This window comes from Zootoca vivipara, chromosome 4 (genome assembly GCF_963506605.1).
Source record: "Zootoca vivipara chromosome 4, rZooViv1.1, whole genome shotgun sequence".
NCBI classification, from domain to species: domain Eukaryota; kingdom Metazoa; phylum Chordata; class Lepidosauria; order Squamata; family Lacertidae; genus Zootoca; species Zootoca vivipara.
Window position 1 is genome coordinate 23,631,087 of NC_083279.1, and position 20,266 is coordinate 23,651,352.

General features: G+C 43.4%; 1 protein-coding gene across 2 annotated transcripts in view; it reads right to left on the reverse strand.

Annotated features, from left to right (window-relative positions):
- Positions 1-20,266, reverse strand: part of CARS2 (cysteinyl-tRNA synthetase 2, mitochondrial) — a 33,290-nt gene that overhangs the window by 7,284 nt on the left and 5,740 nt on the right. Inside the window, exons 7-14 of one of the 2 annotated variants that reach the window (XM_035114489.2) lie at positions 19,418-19,547; positions 17,452-17,585; positions 13,915-13,979; positions 10,426-10,492; positions 9,699-9,837; positions 6,958-7,081; positions 3,297-3,497; positions 1,972-2,232 (exon numbers count right to left, since the gene is read on the reverse strand). In XM_035114489.2, coding sequence (XP_034970380.2) covers positions 1,972-2,232; positions 3,297-3,497; positions 6,958-7,081; positions 9,699-9,837; positions 10,426-10,492; positions 13,915-13,979; positions 17,452-17,585; positions 19,418-19,547 — 1,121 coding nt within the window. The remainder of the gene's footprint in view (positions 1-1,971; positions 2,233-3,296; positions 3,498-6,957; positions 7,082-9,698; positions 9,838-10,425; positions 10,493-13,914; positions 13,980-17,451; positions 17,586-19,417; positions 19,548-20,266) is intronic. The other variant, XM_035114490.2, reaches the window with a different exon arrangement.

Below are 20,266 nucleotides of genomic sequence, written 5' to 3' on the forward strand. Positions count from 1 at the left end.
AGTCGTGACCGACTCTGGGGTTGCACGCTCATCTCGCATTATTGGCCAAGGGAGCCGGCGTATAGCTTCCAGGTCATGTGGCCAGCATGACAAAGCCGCTTCTGGCAAACCAGAGCAGCACATGGAAACGCCGTTTACCTTCCCGCTGTAGCGGTTCCTATTTATCTACTTGCATTTTGACGTGCTTTCGAACTGCTAGGTTGGCAGGAGCTGGGACCAAGCAACGGGAGCTCACCCCGTCACAGGGATTCGAACCGCCGACCTTCTGATCAGCAAGCCCTAGGCTCAGTGGTTTAACCACAGCGCCACCTGGGTCCCTACTATATAAAAATGTAACAGAACATTAAACCTTAAAAAGCTTCCCTAAACAGGGCTGCTTTCAGATGTCTTCTAAAGGTTATATAGTTACTCATCTCCTTGACATCTGATGGGAGGGCATTCCATAGGGAGGGTGCCACTACCAAGAAGGCCCTCTGCCTGATTGCTTGTAGCTTCACTTCTCACAGTGAGGTAACTGCCAGAAGGCCCTCGTGCTGGATCTCAGTGTCCAGGCTGAACAATGGGGGTGGATACGCTCCTTCAGGTATACAGGGCCAAGATTATTTTATTGAGATGGCTGAAGCTTTTCTGAGGCGGTGGTGATATGAGGCACCTGCTGCCACAACGCCGACTAACAAGAATAAAGCTAAACCAGCATTCGGTTTTTGGGTCCTCCTTCTTGGTTGTGAAACCAGGAGGACCTTGCTACAACAATCGCCTTCCTGTTTTACGCCCTGTTTGTACCCGCGGCATGAGCAAGCCCACACGTAAGTGTGGACCGAGTACACAAAGTTTTCAAGGGGACTTTTGGCCCCCAATCTGCTTTCGCTGGATAGCGACCCAGGTTGCTTTTGCCATCATCGCAGCTCCCTTGCAGAAACCCAACTTACTCATAATAAAAAGGGCTTCTCGGATCCAAATGGTATGCATAAGAACAGAGCACTTTTGCACATTTATTTGCTCTTCTAAAATCTACACACACATACCCCCCCCCCACACACACACACATACCCCCTGCATGGCAGGTAAGAAAAACACAGCTAGTACCTATGGGGCAAGTAAACTTTGTGGAGCACTTTCCCCCAAAGCCAGCACCACTCCTCTGCCTTCACGATGCAACTACAGGACTGCTTGAATATAAGGGCTCTTCAGAAGAAAAGAACGCTCAACAGTTGTTTCCACTGGGAACCACAAAGGCAGCTACACAGGGCAGTAATAAGGACTTGCTGGCTTCAACCAAACGTGACGACCATTCAAGTTTAATTCTACTGTTGCTCCTACTGTATTTTAACCATCCAGGATGCAAGGGCGAAAGCTGCCTGTTCCGGGAGGGGAGGCAGGAGAAAATATCACAATAATCAGTACGCCCCGCGGAGGACCTTGTGGTCCACAAACAATAATAATTTGGAGGTCCTGGGCCTCAAGGAGGTTAGACTGGCCTCAACCAGGGCCAGAGCCTTTTCAGCGCTGGCCCCAGTCTGGTGGAACGCTCTGTCGCAAGAGACCAAGGCCCTGCAGGATTTGACATCTTTCCGTAGGGCCTGCAAGACAGCTGTTCTTTCCGGGCCCAGTCTGACCCCCTTCTTTCTATGGGACCCTGTTTGCAAGTGGCCTCCTTGGCTCTTTCTATCGGCCCATATGGCACCAGCATGGGTGGCCGGGCATGGTGAACTTTTAATTCCTTACCCCTACGGTTATGATTCATGAGTTCCCACTTAATTTTATTTTTATTTTAAACGTGATTCGAATTGTATTTTAAACTAATTGTTTGATTTTGTGTTTTTAATGTATTATATATTTGGTGTTAGCCACTCTAATAATAATAATAATAATAATAATAATAATAATAATTCCCTATTCCTAAAACAACCCGCAGAGGAGATATGCCACAAATGTTCAGCAAGGAGGATTTGGGCAGAGAAAGAGGCGAACCTTTATGTCAATGCCGTATATGGCTAGATCTCGACGCAGGCTGTCACACGCTTGCAAGAGGGGCACTCGGTCCTTCAACAGTTGCTGCCTTTCGGTTTTCTTTTGCAGCCGGGCTTCCTTCGACAGAGGGGCACTGCCCGTGGACACGCCCCCCACAGCCTCGGGTGCTGCAAGGGCAAAATTGCGCACCTTGGTTCGGAAGCTCACCAGTTCCTCTATCACGTTGGAGAGCACGGCTGAATGTTCGCTTTCTGGAGCTCCCTATAAAACAAAAACCCAAATTCAATCCCAACATGCAACACACTTACACAGGAAGCCAGCTATGCGCGGCATGTCCAGAACCGCACCAGGAGTACCCAGACGTGTAATTTAACTGCATACATTTGTATTTAAAATAATTTTTAAATAAGAAACAAAGCGGGCTTGTATTATGCTTGTTTTTATTGCCATTTCTAAACAAATATATTATTCTCGATTAAGGGGTATATAAATCTTGTTAAAAAGTAAAACGAAACAGTGAAGGCCCTCTTCAAATGTAACAAAAAATCCTACAACAGGCTTCCTCAACCTTGGCCCTCCAGATGTTTTTTGGCCTACAACTCCCATGATCCCTAGCTAGCAGGACCAGTGGTCAGGGATGATGGAAATTGTACTCTCAAAACATCTGGAGGGGCGAGTTTGAGACGCCTGACCTACAAGGAAAGCACCTAGTCCAGAACTTGCATCTAAGCCAGGATGACAGGTGACTTGTACAGGTGTGTATTTCACCCTATAGACCAGGGTTTCCCCAACTCTGGTTTCCAGCTGCTCCTTGACTATAATTCCCATAATCTCTGACCACTGGTCCTGATAGGTAGGGATGATTTTATTAAAATGAATGTTTTTACTGGTTTGAGTTTATTTAAATAAATGTTTTTACTACCCCACCCCACCAAAAAACCCCACCTAAGTAAAGTAATATAAAACAAAGCTTGCAGTAACTAAAGCCAAATGGACCGCAGGTGCTCGTCAACAGACTCTTGCGTCACAACTAAAATGAATACTGTACATTAAGAGATCGTTATCAGGACTTTCAGAAAAGGAAAATACCTCCTATTTAGTGTTTCTCATTTTCAGCCTTAATTGTTTTTGGTTTCTAAGCCTCAGTGCTTTGGAACTGTATCAATCTAGATCGATTTCTGAGGATCAGGTAGGAGGACAATTTTGATTGCTGTTGTTTTTAACTTTTTTTATTTAAAAAAATTGACTCTAAATCACCTAGAGACTGCCCTCTGTTAGGGTGAGTAACATATAAAAAATGTACATGCACATAAAGATGGAATCACCTGGAAACATGTTTTTTTTTCGGAAGGACAAAGGACCAGGCTCCTCAGAGTCCTCTTGAATTTGATTGGGCTTACTCTCGGGTAAATGGGGTGGTTTCCTACCTGTCTTTCTGCAAGGGTGATCCCAGTTGTGTGAAGGAATTCCATGATATAGGAGAGCATGGCTCCAAACACAACAGCGCTCCTAGGCGATCCACTTTCCTGATTTCAAAACACACAAAAGAGCTGATGTAACGATACATTTTGTCTGCACGCGGACAAAAGATGAAAGTGAACAATACTCTGCGGGAATCTATTTATCTGCTAGATTGCCTAAACCTTCCCTTTCCCAAGAGTGAAGACTTCTTAACCACAGTAACTAGCCATAGAGCAGCAGTAGAAGAATATTTTAGGAAAACAAAATGCCGCTCATATGTAAGCTGGGCCGCACTTGTAAGGCCGAGGGGCAGAGTTTGGGACAGCAAGCCCACTCTCCCTCTTGCAACTCTTGCTATGAGATTTTTAAAATCTACATTATCTAGGAAAAGCTCCGAAATAAATACTGTACCTTCCAAGGCTAAGGTGAAAGGATAAGCTCAGAGCATGAGACTCTTAATCTCAGGGTTGTGGATCCGAGGCCCAAGTTGGGAGAAAGATTCCTGCATTGTAGCAGGTTGGACTAAATGACCCTGGTAGCCCCTTCCAACTCTACATTTCTGTGATTCCATCCAGTATTTTACATCTACAGCTTTTGCCAGATTCAGAGGTCATCATGGTTGTCACTAACAAAGAAAGCTACATTATCAGACTGTGTGTGCTCGTGTGTGTATTATAAATAGGGCTGACTGCATTCCATTATTCTGCAATGGAGGCATGGGGAGCCCAGAGGGATAAATGTGGGGGGTGAGGGGAGCCAGCACATGGAAGAACCAAGGGAGAAAGCCCCCTGAAAGTGATCAGTGCAGAGATTTAGCAAAAGTGATCCGTTCTTTCTCTTGTCTGGCACACTGGACGGCAAGATAACAAGTGGGAAGACAGAAAAAAAATTGTGTCCCTCATCACTGACCTTTGCTCCTCTAACTAACTATACTTAAGGAAATGTAGGCTCTGACCCATCCCAGAAAATGTTTCCCACCACCATATTACTGATTCTGCAGTTCTGTGCAACAGCACTAACACTGAGTTCAACATCCAGGCATTGCCAAACTCAGGTCTCCATTTAAGTGCTCCACACACATTTCTAGCTTTTACTGTTGCAAAGGCCAAGCACAAAACAGTGTGAAAACCATACCTATTGAAACTACAGAAATTCAAGAGCATTTGAAGACTCCTGTTTCATTCAGCAGGCAAACAGGGCTTCACACCTTTACTAGTCCCTCATCTTGAGCAGTCAAAACACTAGTTTGTATACATTTGTACAATTTATACAGGTTACAAAGGCCAGTTTTTCTCATTGCGGAGCCTGGCTAACCATAGTGAATGATTTTCATATTTTCAATGCTTGTGTAGGGAGGATAAAGTATCTGTAGAGTTTTACAATATAGCCTTGGTTACATAACAGATCTCGGGCAAGTCAAGATTTGGAGGGAAGCAACTTTGCCTTAGTGAAGATCATAATTCCAAGAAATCAATTTAACAGGAGGCAAAACATTAGGAAATAATAATAATGTCACAGATTATGGATTGCATGCAGATATTCACTGAGCTAGAATCTATAATGCCAAGATTCAATACTTTTAAAAAAACAACACCAAAACACTGTGTTCTTTTGTCAACAGTTAACCGTGTGTGTGTTTGTGTGCTATACGTACATAAAACTTTACTAATACAATCAGATGGCTCACTAAAGTGGCTTACAGAAAAGGCACTTTAAAAACAGTAAGCATGGAACTAAAGAGTTCAGTGCTCCAGAACTATTGGCCATTTGGGACTTTACCCATTAGACTCAAAATGAGAAGGGTATCAAGCAAGTAGGAAGCAGGCGGTTTCTCCCAAAACACACACACACACACACACACACACACACACACACACACACACATGGATTTCAACATTTTGACTTGGGCAGAGTATTCAACACTCCGTGAATATCTGGTGCCCTTTAATAACTAACTCACCAATTCTAGACATTAATGGGCATGAAGATAGGCTTAAAAGTGGACCGACCAAAAAATCATTTGCTAGTACAGTGGTACCTCGACTTATGAACAACTCGACAACCGAATTTTTCGACTTATGAAGGGGGCTAATAGCCGCACGCTTACAAATGTCTCAACATCCGAAGTGAAACTGCGGCGGTTTTAGATAGGGATTTTTCAACTTACGCATTTTTAGATAGGGTTGCTTCGACTTACAAATTTTTCCATTTCCAATGCATTCCTATGGGAAATCGCGTTTCCAATGGCGTTTTTTGACTTACGAATTTTTCGACCTACGAAGGTGCCTTCGGAACAGATTAAATTTGTAATTCGAGGCACCACTGTAATTTCTTCCGCAATCAGGCTCCAAACTGCTCTGCACAAGCAGGGCAGCACTCTGCCTGTACAGGGTTGCCTTCCCAATACAATACATAAATCCTCGATCCTCCTATGGCCTCTGTGGTAATTACATGCCATTCTGGGGGAAAACTTTTTTTTGGTAAATATATCCTAGTGCCATACTAACAGTGGTCACTGTGCATCACCATCTTGCCCCATACCAGCAACGTGCTGCTCTGTCTGTAAGCAAACCAACAGGGATGAGCTGTCTATGGTGGCTTGGAGCCAGACTCCTCCTGGTTCTCCTGCAGCAAAGCCCACCACTAGTGATCCCCCTGGGGGCATAGCTGCCAAGTACCCCGTTTTCTCCGGGAAAACCCCGATTTTACTTACCTTTTCCCGGTGTTCCCCCGTATCACTTCGTCTCCCGTTTTTCTCCGTTATTTTCTCCTGCCGGCGGCCATTTTTTTTCTTTCCGATTTGCCCTTCTATGGGCACAAAAAATGGCCACCGCCGGCTTCAAAAGTCGCATCTATGCATGTCCGGAAGTGCATAGACGCGACTTCCGGTGTCAGCGGCGGCCATTTTTGGTGCCCATAGATGGGCGGAGTGACACCGGAAGTTGCATCGACGCACTTCCTGACATGCATACAAGCGACTTTCGAAGCTGCCGGCGGCCATTTTTTGTGCCCAAAGAAGGGCAAAGCGACACCGGAAGTTACGTCGACACAACTTCCGGTGTCACACGGCTGCCGGTCCCGGATTCTGCAGTCCGGGACTTGGAAGGTAAGCCTGGGGGTGGGGACAACTCTGACTTCCAAGTTCAGGATCACTCTGCCCCACCTGGATGCTTGGTCCGTGATGCTGCCACCTGTGCTATTTCTCTAGAAAAAGAGGTGCCAGAACGGTGTGACTAGTGAAGAAAAAAGGCTCGTGTAAAAGTTCTTCAGCTGCCTAAGCATACCAAGTAGCAAGAAGGAAATAAAACTTTTGGTGCTCTGAAACACAGCAAGAGGGGTTTCGGATTCTAGAAATGCAGTTTGTATAAATGCCTGTCTTGCGATGTGGCAGAGGGTGAGGGAGAGAATCATTTGTCTTTTATTTTTCCTTATAGGTTCCGCCTAGGAATATAATAAAACCAACCTGTCAGTACAGAACTGTTTAGACAATGGTCGGTTTCTGATCTTCATCTCCTAACGGGTTACCTTAGTGATGGCCTTCAGCTGCCTGTTGCCATGGTGAATGAGGTCCATAATTGCACCGACAGCCCTGGGGGTGTCAAAGTCATCGGCACATGCAGACTTTACCACTGCTTTGGTGTTGGCTAGCCTTGGAGAAGGAGGAAAAAAATTAAGACAACAGTAGTGTTGTTGTTTTTTTAGAAAAGCCCCATACATAAACCGACCGGCTAGTTAAAATGCACTTTTGGCAGGATGTATCCCAGGTTAAGTAATTTGACCACTAAGTTCCTGTTCCAACTTTCCAATGGGGAGCAAAAGTGCTTCACACAAGCTGGATCAAGTGCCATTTGGTAAATCACTATTAAAGGAGGACGGATACTTCTCTTACAACAAAAGGGACAAACAAATGGGAGATCACAAGACTTCCTGCTGCCTGTTACCTCTCTGCAGCCCATCTTCCAGGCACACTGTATGTGTGCTTAGGACAGATAAAGGTTCTGAAAACGTTTCGGCAGCCATCACGTCTAGTGGTGGCCTTGAAATCTGCCATTTCTCTACCAAAGGTGTGCATCAACAGGGAAGAAAAATCCAAATGGCTATAGCTGTCACCAACCAATGGCAGGGGCTTACTGGGCAAAATTCTGCCACGTAACTGATGCTCTGTGAAAAGACTGGGCAAGCCCCCTTGGACAAACTCCCTTGTGCTAATCATCATTACGTTTTCACTGCATTCTTAGAGTGGAGAACGTTGGCATTAATATGTGGGTGTTGCGAGTTCCAGATGATCTTTGTGAATGTATAGGTTTCTACGTAAACTAACATTCTAGTCGTTTTAAGACAGCCATTCCTGGACTTCCGGTTTGCCGCAAGGGGAGAAGGAAGGCAGCGCCGCTATCACAGCAACCCGGGCTGCTGCTTTTGGGAATTTTGGGGTAGCTCGGAGGCAATAAGCACCCTGAAGGAGGTCCTGTGGATGACCAGGATGTTGTGGGGTCCAGCAGTGACCAGAGCAAGCTCCCAACAGGCGCACTCAGTTCCGATAGGAGCCAGGCCATCCTGGCGGTCGAGCCGCGGTCACTGGGCTCTAACGCACTCCAGCAGCAGGCTGCCTCATTCTTCCTCTCAGGAATTTGGCCGGCATGCATGTCTTTAGTATGGGGAAGCTAAAATCTGTAAGAGTTTTATGAACCACATTCTCAGGAAGAATTTGTATAGAGTCTGGGAGAAATATAAAAATCTGCTAGAAAGAAAAAACACACCTTAACGGTAATCACCCATCGAAGCAATTACAATTAAGAGTGTTAATATGGATAGACAATGGGCAACCTACAGGGAATTCCTGGACTTTGCAGAACCCAGACTGAAACCTATGGAGAACCTAAGAAGCCATGTTATGGATTGGTTACGATACCACCAGATATATGGTACGTTTAAGGTAGTTAGATAGTACCTAACTCCCAGTAGGTTGGCTAAGATGTATAAAGCAGAATCAGCTTTGCGTTGGAAATGTAAAGAAGTGAAAGGAACATTTTTCCATATGTGGTGGACATGCAGAAAGGTGAAATAATTTTGGGAAATGAATTATAATGAGCTGAAAAAAGATGTTTAAATTTACCTTCCCCAAAAAAACCAGAGCCCATTTTGTTGGGAATAACCCAGACACAAATTCCCAGGTCCCAGAAAAGTTTATTTATGTATGCAACAACAGCGGCCCGTGTTTTGTTGGCCCAGAAATGGAAAGTGAGCGAGGTCCCTTGTAAAGAGGATTGGCAACTTAATATGTTAGAATATGCAGAACTTGCAGGTTTAACCCACAGAATAAGAGAGCAAGAAAAACGTATATTTAGAGAAGAGTGGAAAATATTTATTGAATATATGGAAAATAATTGTACACAGCTCAAAACGCTGGCGGCATTAAAATAAATTCAATGGAAGGAGAAGAAGGGAAGTCATTGGATGTTTCAAAGTTGTTTTTTTAAAAAATTTGATATGTAAAAAAAGAAAACTCTCTCTCTTTCTCCCCCCCTCTCTATAAAGACACCCATACCTGCAGCTGTATCATTGGATCCCACCAAAACTGAGAATGAAGATTGGTTGATATTCCTAATCTCCACAAACATGGCTACTGCAAGTGGCTGGAGTAGAAATACAATTCCTAGCGTCCAATTCATTAAAATTTGGAAGACATTAGCATTATTGAAGATAATATACGGTATTAAACTCGGGGAAGGAAGATCTATAAATCTGTTTCTTGAGGAACAGGAAAGATTTATGTGTTGTTGGAAAAGAAATTACGGAAGCGTCAGAAGCTGGTGTTCAGAGAATATGGCTCTTTTCACTAATACGACTGAATAGATTTTGATTCATGACCATATAATCAATCAATAGAAAAAATATGTGACAGCCTTGCGTTGTGCCTGGACCTTCTTTAAAACTATTAAAAGAAAATAGTGAACAGGGTATGCTAATTAATCAAAGCAAAGACAACTCAAGGAAGGCTAAACTACAAAATAGAAGGGGTCAAAATATTGCTGCGATGCACACATACCCGGGAGGGGAAAACAATACTCTGCCGGGAACAGGATGAGTTAAAACCTCTTTCTCTGACCTGCTTGTTATTTTTACTTGCAGGGATTATTTTCTTACCTTGTTTATAAGGAAAGCATATAAAGGCACTTGTTGCGTGCCAGCTGAAGTGGTAACTTCTCAAAATTTTATCACATACCAGGCCAAAAACACACAACACAACAGGCCTTCGCACTCACCTCTCCCACAGTAGATCTTCTCTAACGGCTTCACACAAAAGTTGTCCTTTCATGTAGGCATGTGTACTGCTCACAAAAGAACAGATTGTCTGAAGAATGTTCTTTGCATCATTCATGCTGTCATCACTATATTCAACAGCTAGGAAAATAATTTCAGCTTTATGTTGCATTGTCAAAGCATCAGCATTATTATATAAACAGAGAACAATGGTTATGCTACTATTAAAAACTATTTCAGTGGTGCCTCGACTTACGAAGGCGATCCGTTCCGCGGCGCTCTTCGTAAGTCGAGGTCTTTGGTTGTTGAAGTGCCCGTTTTGCACATGAGCGAAGCGCGATTTTGCGCTTCTGCGCAGGTGCAGAACGTGCACGCGCCGAAAAGACTTCCGGGGTTGTTGACTTCGTAAGTCGAAACCTTCGGAGGTCGAAGCATTCGTATGTCGAGGTACCACTGTAATCTGATGGGGCTCATGTGGGCGAATGGATTTAACTGCCCCCTCACTCTTCCTACCACCAGCCAACACAAGGCTACATCTGAAAATTGATTTGACGTTCAAGAGTACAGACAAAGAATAAAAACCCTCACACACACACACACCCAAAAAATCATAGCACTCTCAAAAAAATCCCCAACCCAAAAGATCTGCCTTACAAATATGTACACAAAGCATACACCTAATTATGACTTTATGGATAGTCCATCTCTACTCAAAGGAGTTTTCCTTACATGATCTGTATCCACTCCGTAAGCAAAACATCCTAAACTGATCAGGTGAGAACTTCTTCAGGAAATCCTAAAGACAAGTGAAAAATAAATACAAATTAAGCTCCAGCTCTCCTTATAACTAACAGTTACAAGTAGGTCATACAGGACATTGCTAGTCGTGGAAAATGGTCTCCATGACAGAATCCGACTCGCTGCAAAATCCCATATTGCATGTAGTGGTCAGAGTGTTGGGCTAGGACTTAGAAGACCTCAGGCCTACCAGAGTGTCTCAGGCTGACCTACCTTGCAGGGTTGTGAGAATAAAATGGGGAGGAGGCAGAGAACTAGGCATCCCACTTTGAGCAACTTTGAGGAAAGGTGTGATAGAAGGAAATCATCATCATCACCATTCAGCCTTCAATACTCACATGAATTAATTTTTTTGCGTACAGGGCTGAGATTGCAAGTTTGGGACAGACCTTCCAATTTACAACAGGAAGACCTTTGTTAACAAACACAACCCCAAGTCCTTCCACACACCTCAAAGCTCCCGACCCTCTGATATTATATACCTCATAAAGAGGATTATACCAAGGCATATATCGATGTCTGTTTCCATGAGCACATATTGCGGCAGAATCTGACAAGGAATTTTGAGTTTTCATTTAAAGTGGGGGACGGACGGGGGACAAGCTTCTAGTTTTCATTTAAAGTGGGGGGGGGACAAGCTTCTAGTTCTCATTGCTGCAGAAATGTCGTTATTAGTTCTCAATACTGCAGAAATGTCAGAATGCACAGAAACATGTGGCTGCAAATGGGCCCCATGTCCAGGGATGGAATTTGGGCACCTGCATGAACTACAGTCATTTGCTTCTGGCTATGTACCTCCTAGTTACTGCCTGCTAAACTTCCTCCTAGTACCCATTAGTATTTCACAAAATTAAAAATGTAACCCAAATTTTGCAAAAAAATCAAAATAGCAGGTTCAGAATAAAGGGAATATTGTGTGTGTATCTAAACACATGGCATGTATCTGCATAATTTTACAGCCTGAGTGAAATATCTGAGTTTGGCTTCCTAGGTACAGAAACGCAGATACTCTCTCCGCTCAGTATTAGAAGCACTATTTTTATGTCCTGTCTTCTGAGCAGGACACAGAACAGGGTATTATACTGTTAACTGTTAGCAACAAACTAAACTCGGGGTGAGAGTATCAGGAAGGAAGACTCAAAAGAACAAGCACAGCTTGACAGACACTATTCAACTTGAGCCCAGAAAGAGGGGGAAACGACGCCTGACTAGTCCTTTGGAATCTGCTCATTTCTAAATGTGAAGGAAGACAAAAGGAAAGCAGATTTTTAGTGGGGATGTTCCACACGAGAGTTTTCTCATGACTAAACAAGAGGAAGTCTGGGTCAGTGGACTGAAACTCACCTTCAGGAGTTCATGTTTTCTTTAAGATGAGTGAAGAAAAATTACCCATCAATTTCTATGCCAACTAGCCCATCCAAAAGATTCCCCCAGTCACAATATTTGCTAAGGAAATGCAAAAAAAGTCCACAAACAAAATGTCGCCTTTGCGTTCCAAAGCATTTATCACGATGTCCTCTTCCCAACACATGCAGGCATTTTTAAAGCTAGCATGGTGGACAAGAGGCTAGCTTTGGGCCATGCTGGCTGAGACTGAAGGAGCTGAAGTCTAACTATGCATTTTCATTTCCCCACCTCTGCTTAACACTTCCTACCGCTTGTTTACTCTGACAGCAGGCCTGTTAAGTTTAATAAGGCTTACTGCCAGGTAAGCTTGCAGGCTTGGGCTGCTATCCTGAACACAGTTGGACTCACTGCAGACTATAACTGGACTGGATGGCGCTACACTGTACCTCAAAGTTGTTGCGAGGACAAAATAAGGAAAATGATGGCCTCCTCTGAGCAAGAGCTGGATATAAATGTTGTTAGACTCAACTCCCACCAAGCCCAGAATCCCATGGTCAGAAATGATGTTCTAGTCCAACAACTAGAGCCCAATGATCCTCACCCAACCCTGTAACAAGTAACACTACATTTTAAGAAGCCTGTTCAACCGAACATTTTGATGTGGTGTGAAGAATCATGGATACTGTAGAACAGGACAAGGCAACCTAAGGCCCGAGGACCGGATGCGGCCCAATCGCCTTCTCAATCCGGGCCGCGGATGGTCCGGGAATCAGCGTGTTTTTACATGAGTAGAATGTGTCCTTTTATTTAAAATGCATCTCTGGGTTATTTGAGGGGCCTGCCTGGTGTTTTTACATGAGTAGAATGTGTGCTTTTATTTAAAATGCATCTCTAGGTTATTTGTGGGGCATAGGAATTCGTTCATTTCCCCCCCCCCCAAAATATAGTCCGGCCCCCCACATGGTCTGAGGGACAGTAGGCTGGCCCACGGATGAAAAAGGTTGCTGAACCCTGCTGTAGAATAACCTCAAGGAGGTCCCCACGGACTCCTTAGAGGATGAGTGCAATACAACTACAATAGATATACAGAGCCATGTTCTCTTTGATACCTGTTTAATCCTGCGTCATCTCTGCTTAAGACATAAATTCATGAACCAATGGTAAAGGTAAAGGACCCCTGGACAGTTAAGTCCAGTCAAAGGCGACAATGGGGTTGCGGTGCTCATCTTGCTTTTAGGCCGAGGGAGCTGCCATAGACAGCTTTCCAGATCATGTGGCCAGCATGACTAAACCACTTCTGGTGCAATGGAACACCGTGACGGAAACCAGAGCGCATGGAAACACCGTTTACCTTCCCGTGCTTTCAAACTGCTAGGTTGGCAGGATCTGGGACAGAGCAACGGGAGCTCACTCCATCACTAGGATTCGAACCACCGACCTTCTGATTGGCAAGCCCAAGAGGCTTAGTGGTTTAGACCACAGAGCCCTCTCATGAACCAATGAAGCTAAAGCAAGTGCAGAGTCAGAAGTAGAGCTGGGTGATATATTGATATATTGTCCAAAGCTGGTTTGTATTTCATATTGCCATACTGTTTTCATAATTTTTGATAGCAATATAATGTGTGTGTGTGTGAGAGAGAGAGAGAGAGAGCACACACGCACACACTATGCAAAATTCACAATCCTAATATGACAATGCTTAGCTGGTGATATATGATGATGATGGAAATCAGATATGGCCCAGCCCTAGTTAGAAGATAGCAGTGCTCTTCTGCACTGAACCTGCAATCCTGAATACATTTGTCCTCTTGAATGCTATAGGACTTGTGCCTGAGTAGACATGGTGGCACAGGGTGGCACAGGTAATCTCCAATATGAGCTGGGCCAGGCCTCAAGCATTCCTGCATCCCACCCTCTGATCTTAAAAGCTCATTCAAGCTTCTTCCTGCACAGGCCAAATCCACTGAGAGGAGCTTGATTTTTTTAAATAAAAAAACCCACTTTTCTGGTGGTGGCAACTGTCCAGAGGATTTAAGTTACCGGTAAATGGAAGCGCGCGCTAGTTCACAATACCTTAATGGTAATGTAGTTTTTCAGTGATTTTGACATTTTCTCACTTCCTTTAACATGCAGGTGTCCTGGAATGACAAAAGCAAAATGACTTTGCTTTATTTTCTGAGCAGTTTATATATATATATATATATATATATATATATATATATATATAAAGACAAAGACAAGGTTAAATTATTTTTCAGAATAGCAGGAGCTAGAAAACAGTAGATCAGAGTCTATTTCACTCAGTTTGTTGTTCTGTATTAAGGAATAGAAAGGAACAAGAATTTTTAAAATATAAAAACAGTGCTGCTATTTCTGTAACTGATTTGGTCTTGTGCCTTTTAACTGCTTTAGGTTTAAACAGTTTCCATATTAATGTAGGGTTTTCCAGATATTGAAGCAAACAGGATGTAAATTTCAACTAAGTAAGCCTATTACTATTACCCAGTCCTAGGAGGAAAGGCCAATATTTTCTTTTTCGTTCCCTATTACAATAACTAAAATATTCTCAAACACAACTAGCCCTTTAATTTGCAGCACCACAGATCAAAATCCCCCACCCCCCAGGAAATTCTTCAACTAAAATTTTAAGGAATCATCCCAGGGCCCTTTTCCAACTGGAGCAAATGGGCTCCAGTTTCATTTGCCATGCATGGAGCATTTATAAAACTGGGCCCAATTTTATGGAACCTCCTTCCAGTTGAGGTAAAATGCCTACCCGAAGAAACCTACCGAAGACTTTTATTCCAGCAGGCATTTTCACTTAAGCTTGATTTAATAATAGTTTTAACCAATTTTCACCTTTTCTGCATTGTATTTTCTGTATACCACGTAGGGACTATTGTAACCAAGTGGTATATAAGCTGTTTAAACAAATCAATAATATAATATTAAGCAAAGTGCCACTTTCGAGCCCAAGATGGCTTCCAAGGACCATTTTACCTCATTCTTTTCTGAGAAAAGGCAGAAACAGAAGGAGACCCTATCCATGGACAGTACTTTGCAACAACCGCACAGCATGACTCCACGGGGACCTGTATGTGGTGGGACGTCACGAATGACCACAGCATATGTGCAGGCATCGTGTGTGACAATCTGCACACGGCTTTCACACAATTTCTACATAGAAGTATGCTAGAAACATGTATTGTGTGAAATGATTCTTAGATTTTGCTGTGCACCATTGTACTGTAACACACACACATACACACACACATAAAAGTGAGAGAGATTGTGCCTTTTCTCCATCAGCTCCTTCTACAAATATTTCAAGAGAGGCGAGCAGTCTTGAATAGAGTCCCATTAATGAGCTTGCACAAACTCTACAATCTGTTAAGGAACACTGACAAGTTATTTTCTGAAACTCAATAATAATTGCCTATGAATAATTCACATTAAGTTATGGGAAGAAGAAATCAGTTAATGAATGCAACATGCCGGCTTTCACAATAGTGCCACTGAAAGGTAAAGATAAGTAAATTAATCAGATACAGGTAATCTGAACACTGAAATAGCACTCTACATCATTCAAAGCATGCATGTGTAAGAAAGTAATTTTTAAGAGCAAAGTCTTAAACATAATGGAGTGAATATCTCTAATAGGAAAATTCTGAATCTTTCAGCATTCTGTTTTACAATATTAAGTAGGCTGTTGCATCCTAAATATATATACAGTGGTACCTCTAGTTACATTCCGGAGGTCCGTTCTTAACCTGAAACTGTTCTTAACTAGAGGCGTGCTTTCGCTAATGGGGCCTCTTGCTGCCGCTGTGCCGCCGGAACACGATTTCCGTTCTCATCCTGGGGCAAAGTTCTCAACTCGAGGTAACTCTTCCAGCTTAGTGGAGTTTGTAACCTGAAGTGTTTGTAACTCGAGGTACCACTGTGTATATACTGTATTATAGGAACAGGGAAAACCATTAATCAGAAATAATCACTCAACTCTGCAAAGAGTAAAAATGGTTTGAACCAGGCTGACTGCTTGTTGAAATTTCACCATTCGGGTATTTATTTGTTTCATACTGTTAAGAGAAAAGGTAGTACTGAGATATTTAAAACCAGCTAAATCTGCCCTTGCATCAAGAGGCTTAAAATAAACCAATGCCTAAGACAAATTCCCAAATAAAAAGACACACGTGAGGCAACTCTTTTTCAGAAGGGCTTGCCTTACTCTCGTCAATTCATGCGCACATTTTATGAGCACAGCTATTCTCCTTACTTTTCCCACTCCAAGAAGAGATGTGATGTGAAAATATCCCAGAATGCTCCTTCCTAACATTTGTGGTAGGACAAAGGCACCTTGGGCCCTGATCTGGTAACATCCACATAAACAAGGATAGGGATATGTAATTCCCCTTACGAAAGACAACATGTTCCTCTCTCCCCTCCACTCCCCTCAGAGGGCCAAATCAAATGTCATGTGCCCCACCTGAAGGCTGCTGAAGAACACTTCTAGAAGGAGAGCTTCACACAGGAGGGCACAATGGGCTCCATCTTGAAAACCACGAATGGAAAGAAGTCCTCCTAAGAGGACTTGTCCTCTTTCTTCTCCCCACCACTCACAGCTCCCAAAAGGGCTATCCAGAGGGTTGGGGAACTTTCCTGAGCAATGTGGGAAAGAGCATTTGGGGGGGGCAGCACTGAAAAGGTGACCCAAAATCAGGCAGAGGAAATTGTAGCTCCATTCATACAGGTGCTTCTTCAAGATTTTGGATTAAGTTCCCACAACCACCAACAGCTCACGTCCTATCCCACACTGTTCACTTGGGTCCCCCAACTCCAAAGAGGCATTAATGGGGCTATAGAGGGAGGTTCAAGGGTACCAATGAGAGGGTCTTTTGCTGCAGCCCCCGAGAGCGGAATCTTCTCCCCAGTGAGGTCCACATGGTGCCATTGTTAACTTCTCTTTTCCCAGGCAGCTGGTGGCTGATGTTGATTTTGCTATTTCTTGATATTACTTTGCTGCTGAAGGTCTCCTGCTGTTTTATTGGGTCTGTTCTATGGGTTATTCCATGCCTTTAAATGTAACATACACAAATTGTTCTTCTGATTTGCTTTATGATCTTAAAATTTTGGAAGTTGCTTCGAGACTCCTTATGTTGCAACTAATAAACGGAATTAATATCCTTATTCACAGATCACAGGATCCAAGTCCATGTTTGTACTGAGCTCGGTCTGTGAGTCAATCCAATTGCACAGGCCACTTCTACGCGGCCACAGCTGATCCCTAGTAGGAAGATGGCTTGGAGAGGCTCCAAAATATTGCGCTGACTCATTCAGAAAAGCCCAGCATAAACTTACACACACCCCATATTGCAGAGTAGTGCAATACACAAGCAACTTCTGCAGTCTCAATAAGCAAACTGTGTTTGTCAGGCACTGAGAGGTAACAGAAGAACAGATAAAGAGCATCAAAATTAAGTTACGACATGCGGTAATTATGTTCATTAAATGTTACCTTTAAAAACTTGATTTTGTCTGGAATGGCATAACTGAATGAAATGGAATGCTAGGGTGTCAAAAGCAAAAAAAAGGGTTTACTTAAGCACTTACCAGAGTGTAGAAAATAATTTCCCCATTGTTCACACTGATGATAAACTTCACATTGGGCAATTTCGTTTTCGTGATGAGGAAATGCAAGATCGATTCCACCAGTGTGGATATCCAAATGTCCTCCAAACACAAGACTACAACAAAAAACAATCAATGAGTGGGAGTTTGGGGGGGGAGAGTAAAGAGAGAGAAATACTCTCCTGTTACAGATCAGTAAAGAGAAGAATTGGGAGCCAACTCTGGAATTTATTCAAATCACTGCATCAGCTTAAGTTTATCATATAAGGAATGATCTATATATAGGTTTTCTATTATCCAAATGAAGTGTGTGTGTGTGAGTGAGTGAGTGAGAGAGAGAGAGATCCACAGGAGTAGATCAACAATGGCACTTTACCAATCTGTTCCGATCTCACTCCAAACAAGCAGAAAGATTTTTTAAAACATTACAAGGCAAAGCCAGTTTAAGAGGAGCACCTTGCAAAGTGTGTTTTTCCAGCATTCTAAGATTGATTCAATTGGTGGTGGTGTTTATTGCAGAATAAGAGCAACAGAGCGACAGTCTGTGTAGCAAGTTTTTCCTCCTATGCAAGAAGCCCCAAGCATCCCTGGGTATGCATCAGCAAATCTAATGTTTGAACAAGGCAACCACAGTTGCAACCAGCAGCAATTATGCACAAGCGTTTCAATAAGGCAGAAGCAGATGCAACTGCAGCACGATAGTTCTGGGTGCCGTTCGTTATTGCCAAATTAACCAGCAAGCTGAGCTCTGTTAACGAAGTGTTTGGAGTTCAATACAGTATGAGGTGCCTGTTCTCTGCTCCCTTGCACACATATAAAGGGATGGCATTAAATTGAGCCACTTACTTGAATGCTGCAGTACTGCCATTTACCTCTAGATGGAAGTGGCCTTACCCTTATTAAACACTCTAATCTCAGCCCCAAAGAGTTTAACTGAGTCAGCAGAGGAACTGCAGCCTTAGTCCAGCTTCCAGATTGTCAAAGACTACCTACCTCCATTGTCTCTCAAGGCAGACTGAGGCCAACGACGTCGACACTGATCATTATTTTATATTGCTTATAGATATTTTATTGACTAAGGGGTTTACAATTTGTTCTCAATAAAAAAAATTTAGCCAAATGCTTCTTAAAACTTTGCGTGTTGAGGACTACAGTACTTGTTCTGGTCTCTTGTTTTCCATGAACTACATTAGAGGCTGTTTTTTGAAATGGCTTCTGAGTTGAAGTGCTTTGGGGCCCTCAATCCAGCTGAACTGAACAGACAGCATGAAGTGGAGAAGAGGGAAGCGCTGCCAGGTTTACAAAGACTTGTCCTAGATCCCTAAGACATTTGCCTACCTGTCACCTAAAAATGATGTCACCTTGTGTGTTCCAAGTACAGATGCACACAACGTAGGAGCTGGTATTTTGTTCAACGTTCACCGCCATAAACGCCAGGTAAGTCAAAGTAAGAAGAACCTGCTGGATCAGGCCAATAGCTCAGGATAGTTCAGAATCCTGCTCTCACAGGGGCTAACCAGATGCTTGCAGGAAGCCTAAAGTCTGCCAGCTTCTCTCTGTTTCTACTCTGGGCTTTGCAGACTGCCTAAAACAACACTGTAAACCGCAGTTTAGGAATCACCGGCTTGACTCCCCTGTATGATCATTGCATCTCTCTTATCGGTGTGCCCTCCTGACTTGCCATGGCGCATCAAAGCAAGAGCAAGATATGGGCAACAAAGGCAACAGGTGTCACTGCCTTTAGTTTGCAGCCCTTCCACTCAGAAGAGCTGTCCTTAAAATGTGATTTCATTGTTTGTTTTCTCCCCCAGACTGCAACTGCCATTAATAAAACTGTTTTCAACAGAAACCCTCTGAGATTCACGCAGGGCGGGGGTTGCACTGTATCAATCGCTTTCTAATGCACGCTCATAAAGAAACAAAGACCAAGAAGTCCAGACCGGCTGACCTTGATATCGTTGAACACTCAATGTGCCAGCCAGGCCTTCCGTTTCCCCAGGGAGAATCCCAGCACGTCTCTTGAGGTTGGGCTGCCTTCCAAAGAGCAAAATCCTTCACATTGCGCTTATCGCTGTCAACTGCCAACAACAAGGGGCAACGCATTAACAAAGATGCTCAGAACAAGTTAAGTGTGTAAAAGAGATCTCTGCTGTATTCCGTAAGTAATCTGGACAGCTTCATATGTCTCACCAGCGTGTCTCAAGACCTGCCACTAGGCCTTAGGCCACTTTCAGTGCAATTTTAAAGGCCAAATATTTCAGGAGCGGGGTCACCTGAGGGGAACATCACAAATTTACAGGAGGGGAATCAGAATCATAGAATCGTAGGAGTTTGAAGAGAACTTGAGGGTCGCCGAGTTCAACCCCCTGCAACGCAAGGAATCTCAACGCATGGTCCTCCATCCAATTTGAAACCATACTGGACCCTGCTCAACTTTGCAAATGTGCTAGAAGTTTTATGGCTGCACCACTAGGAGGGCATCTCTGTGGGAGTTGTCAGTTTTTGTTTTAAAAAATGGACAAACATGGGTGCAGGGGTTGTCCAGAGCACCTCAGTGATGTACTTATGGGAGCAGTTAGAAATAACCTGTACAAATTAAATTTCAAATGGGGGTGGGTCCCCCCCACAAAAGACCCTTTGGGAGCCAGATGCAGCCCATGTGCTACAGCTTTGCACCCCTGGCTCACACAGAACCGAGTTAAAACAGGGCTACTAGCCTCCTTTCTATGTATTATATACTTTTTGCATAAGTACATACAAAGCCTCTGTAATTCATGCAGAAGCCAATACAGCTTTT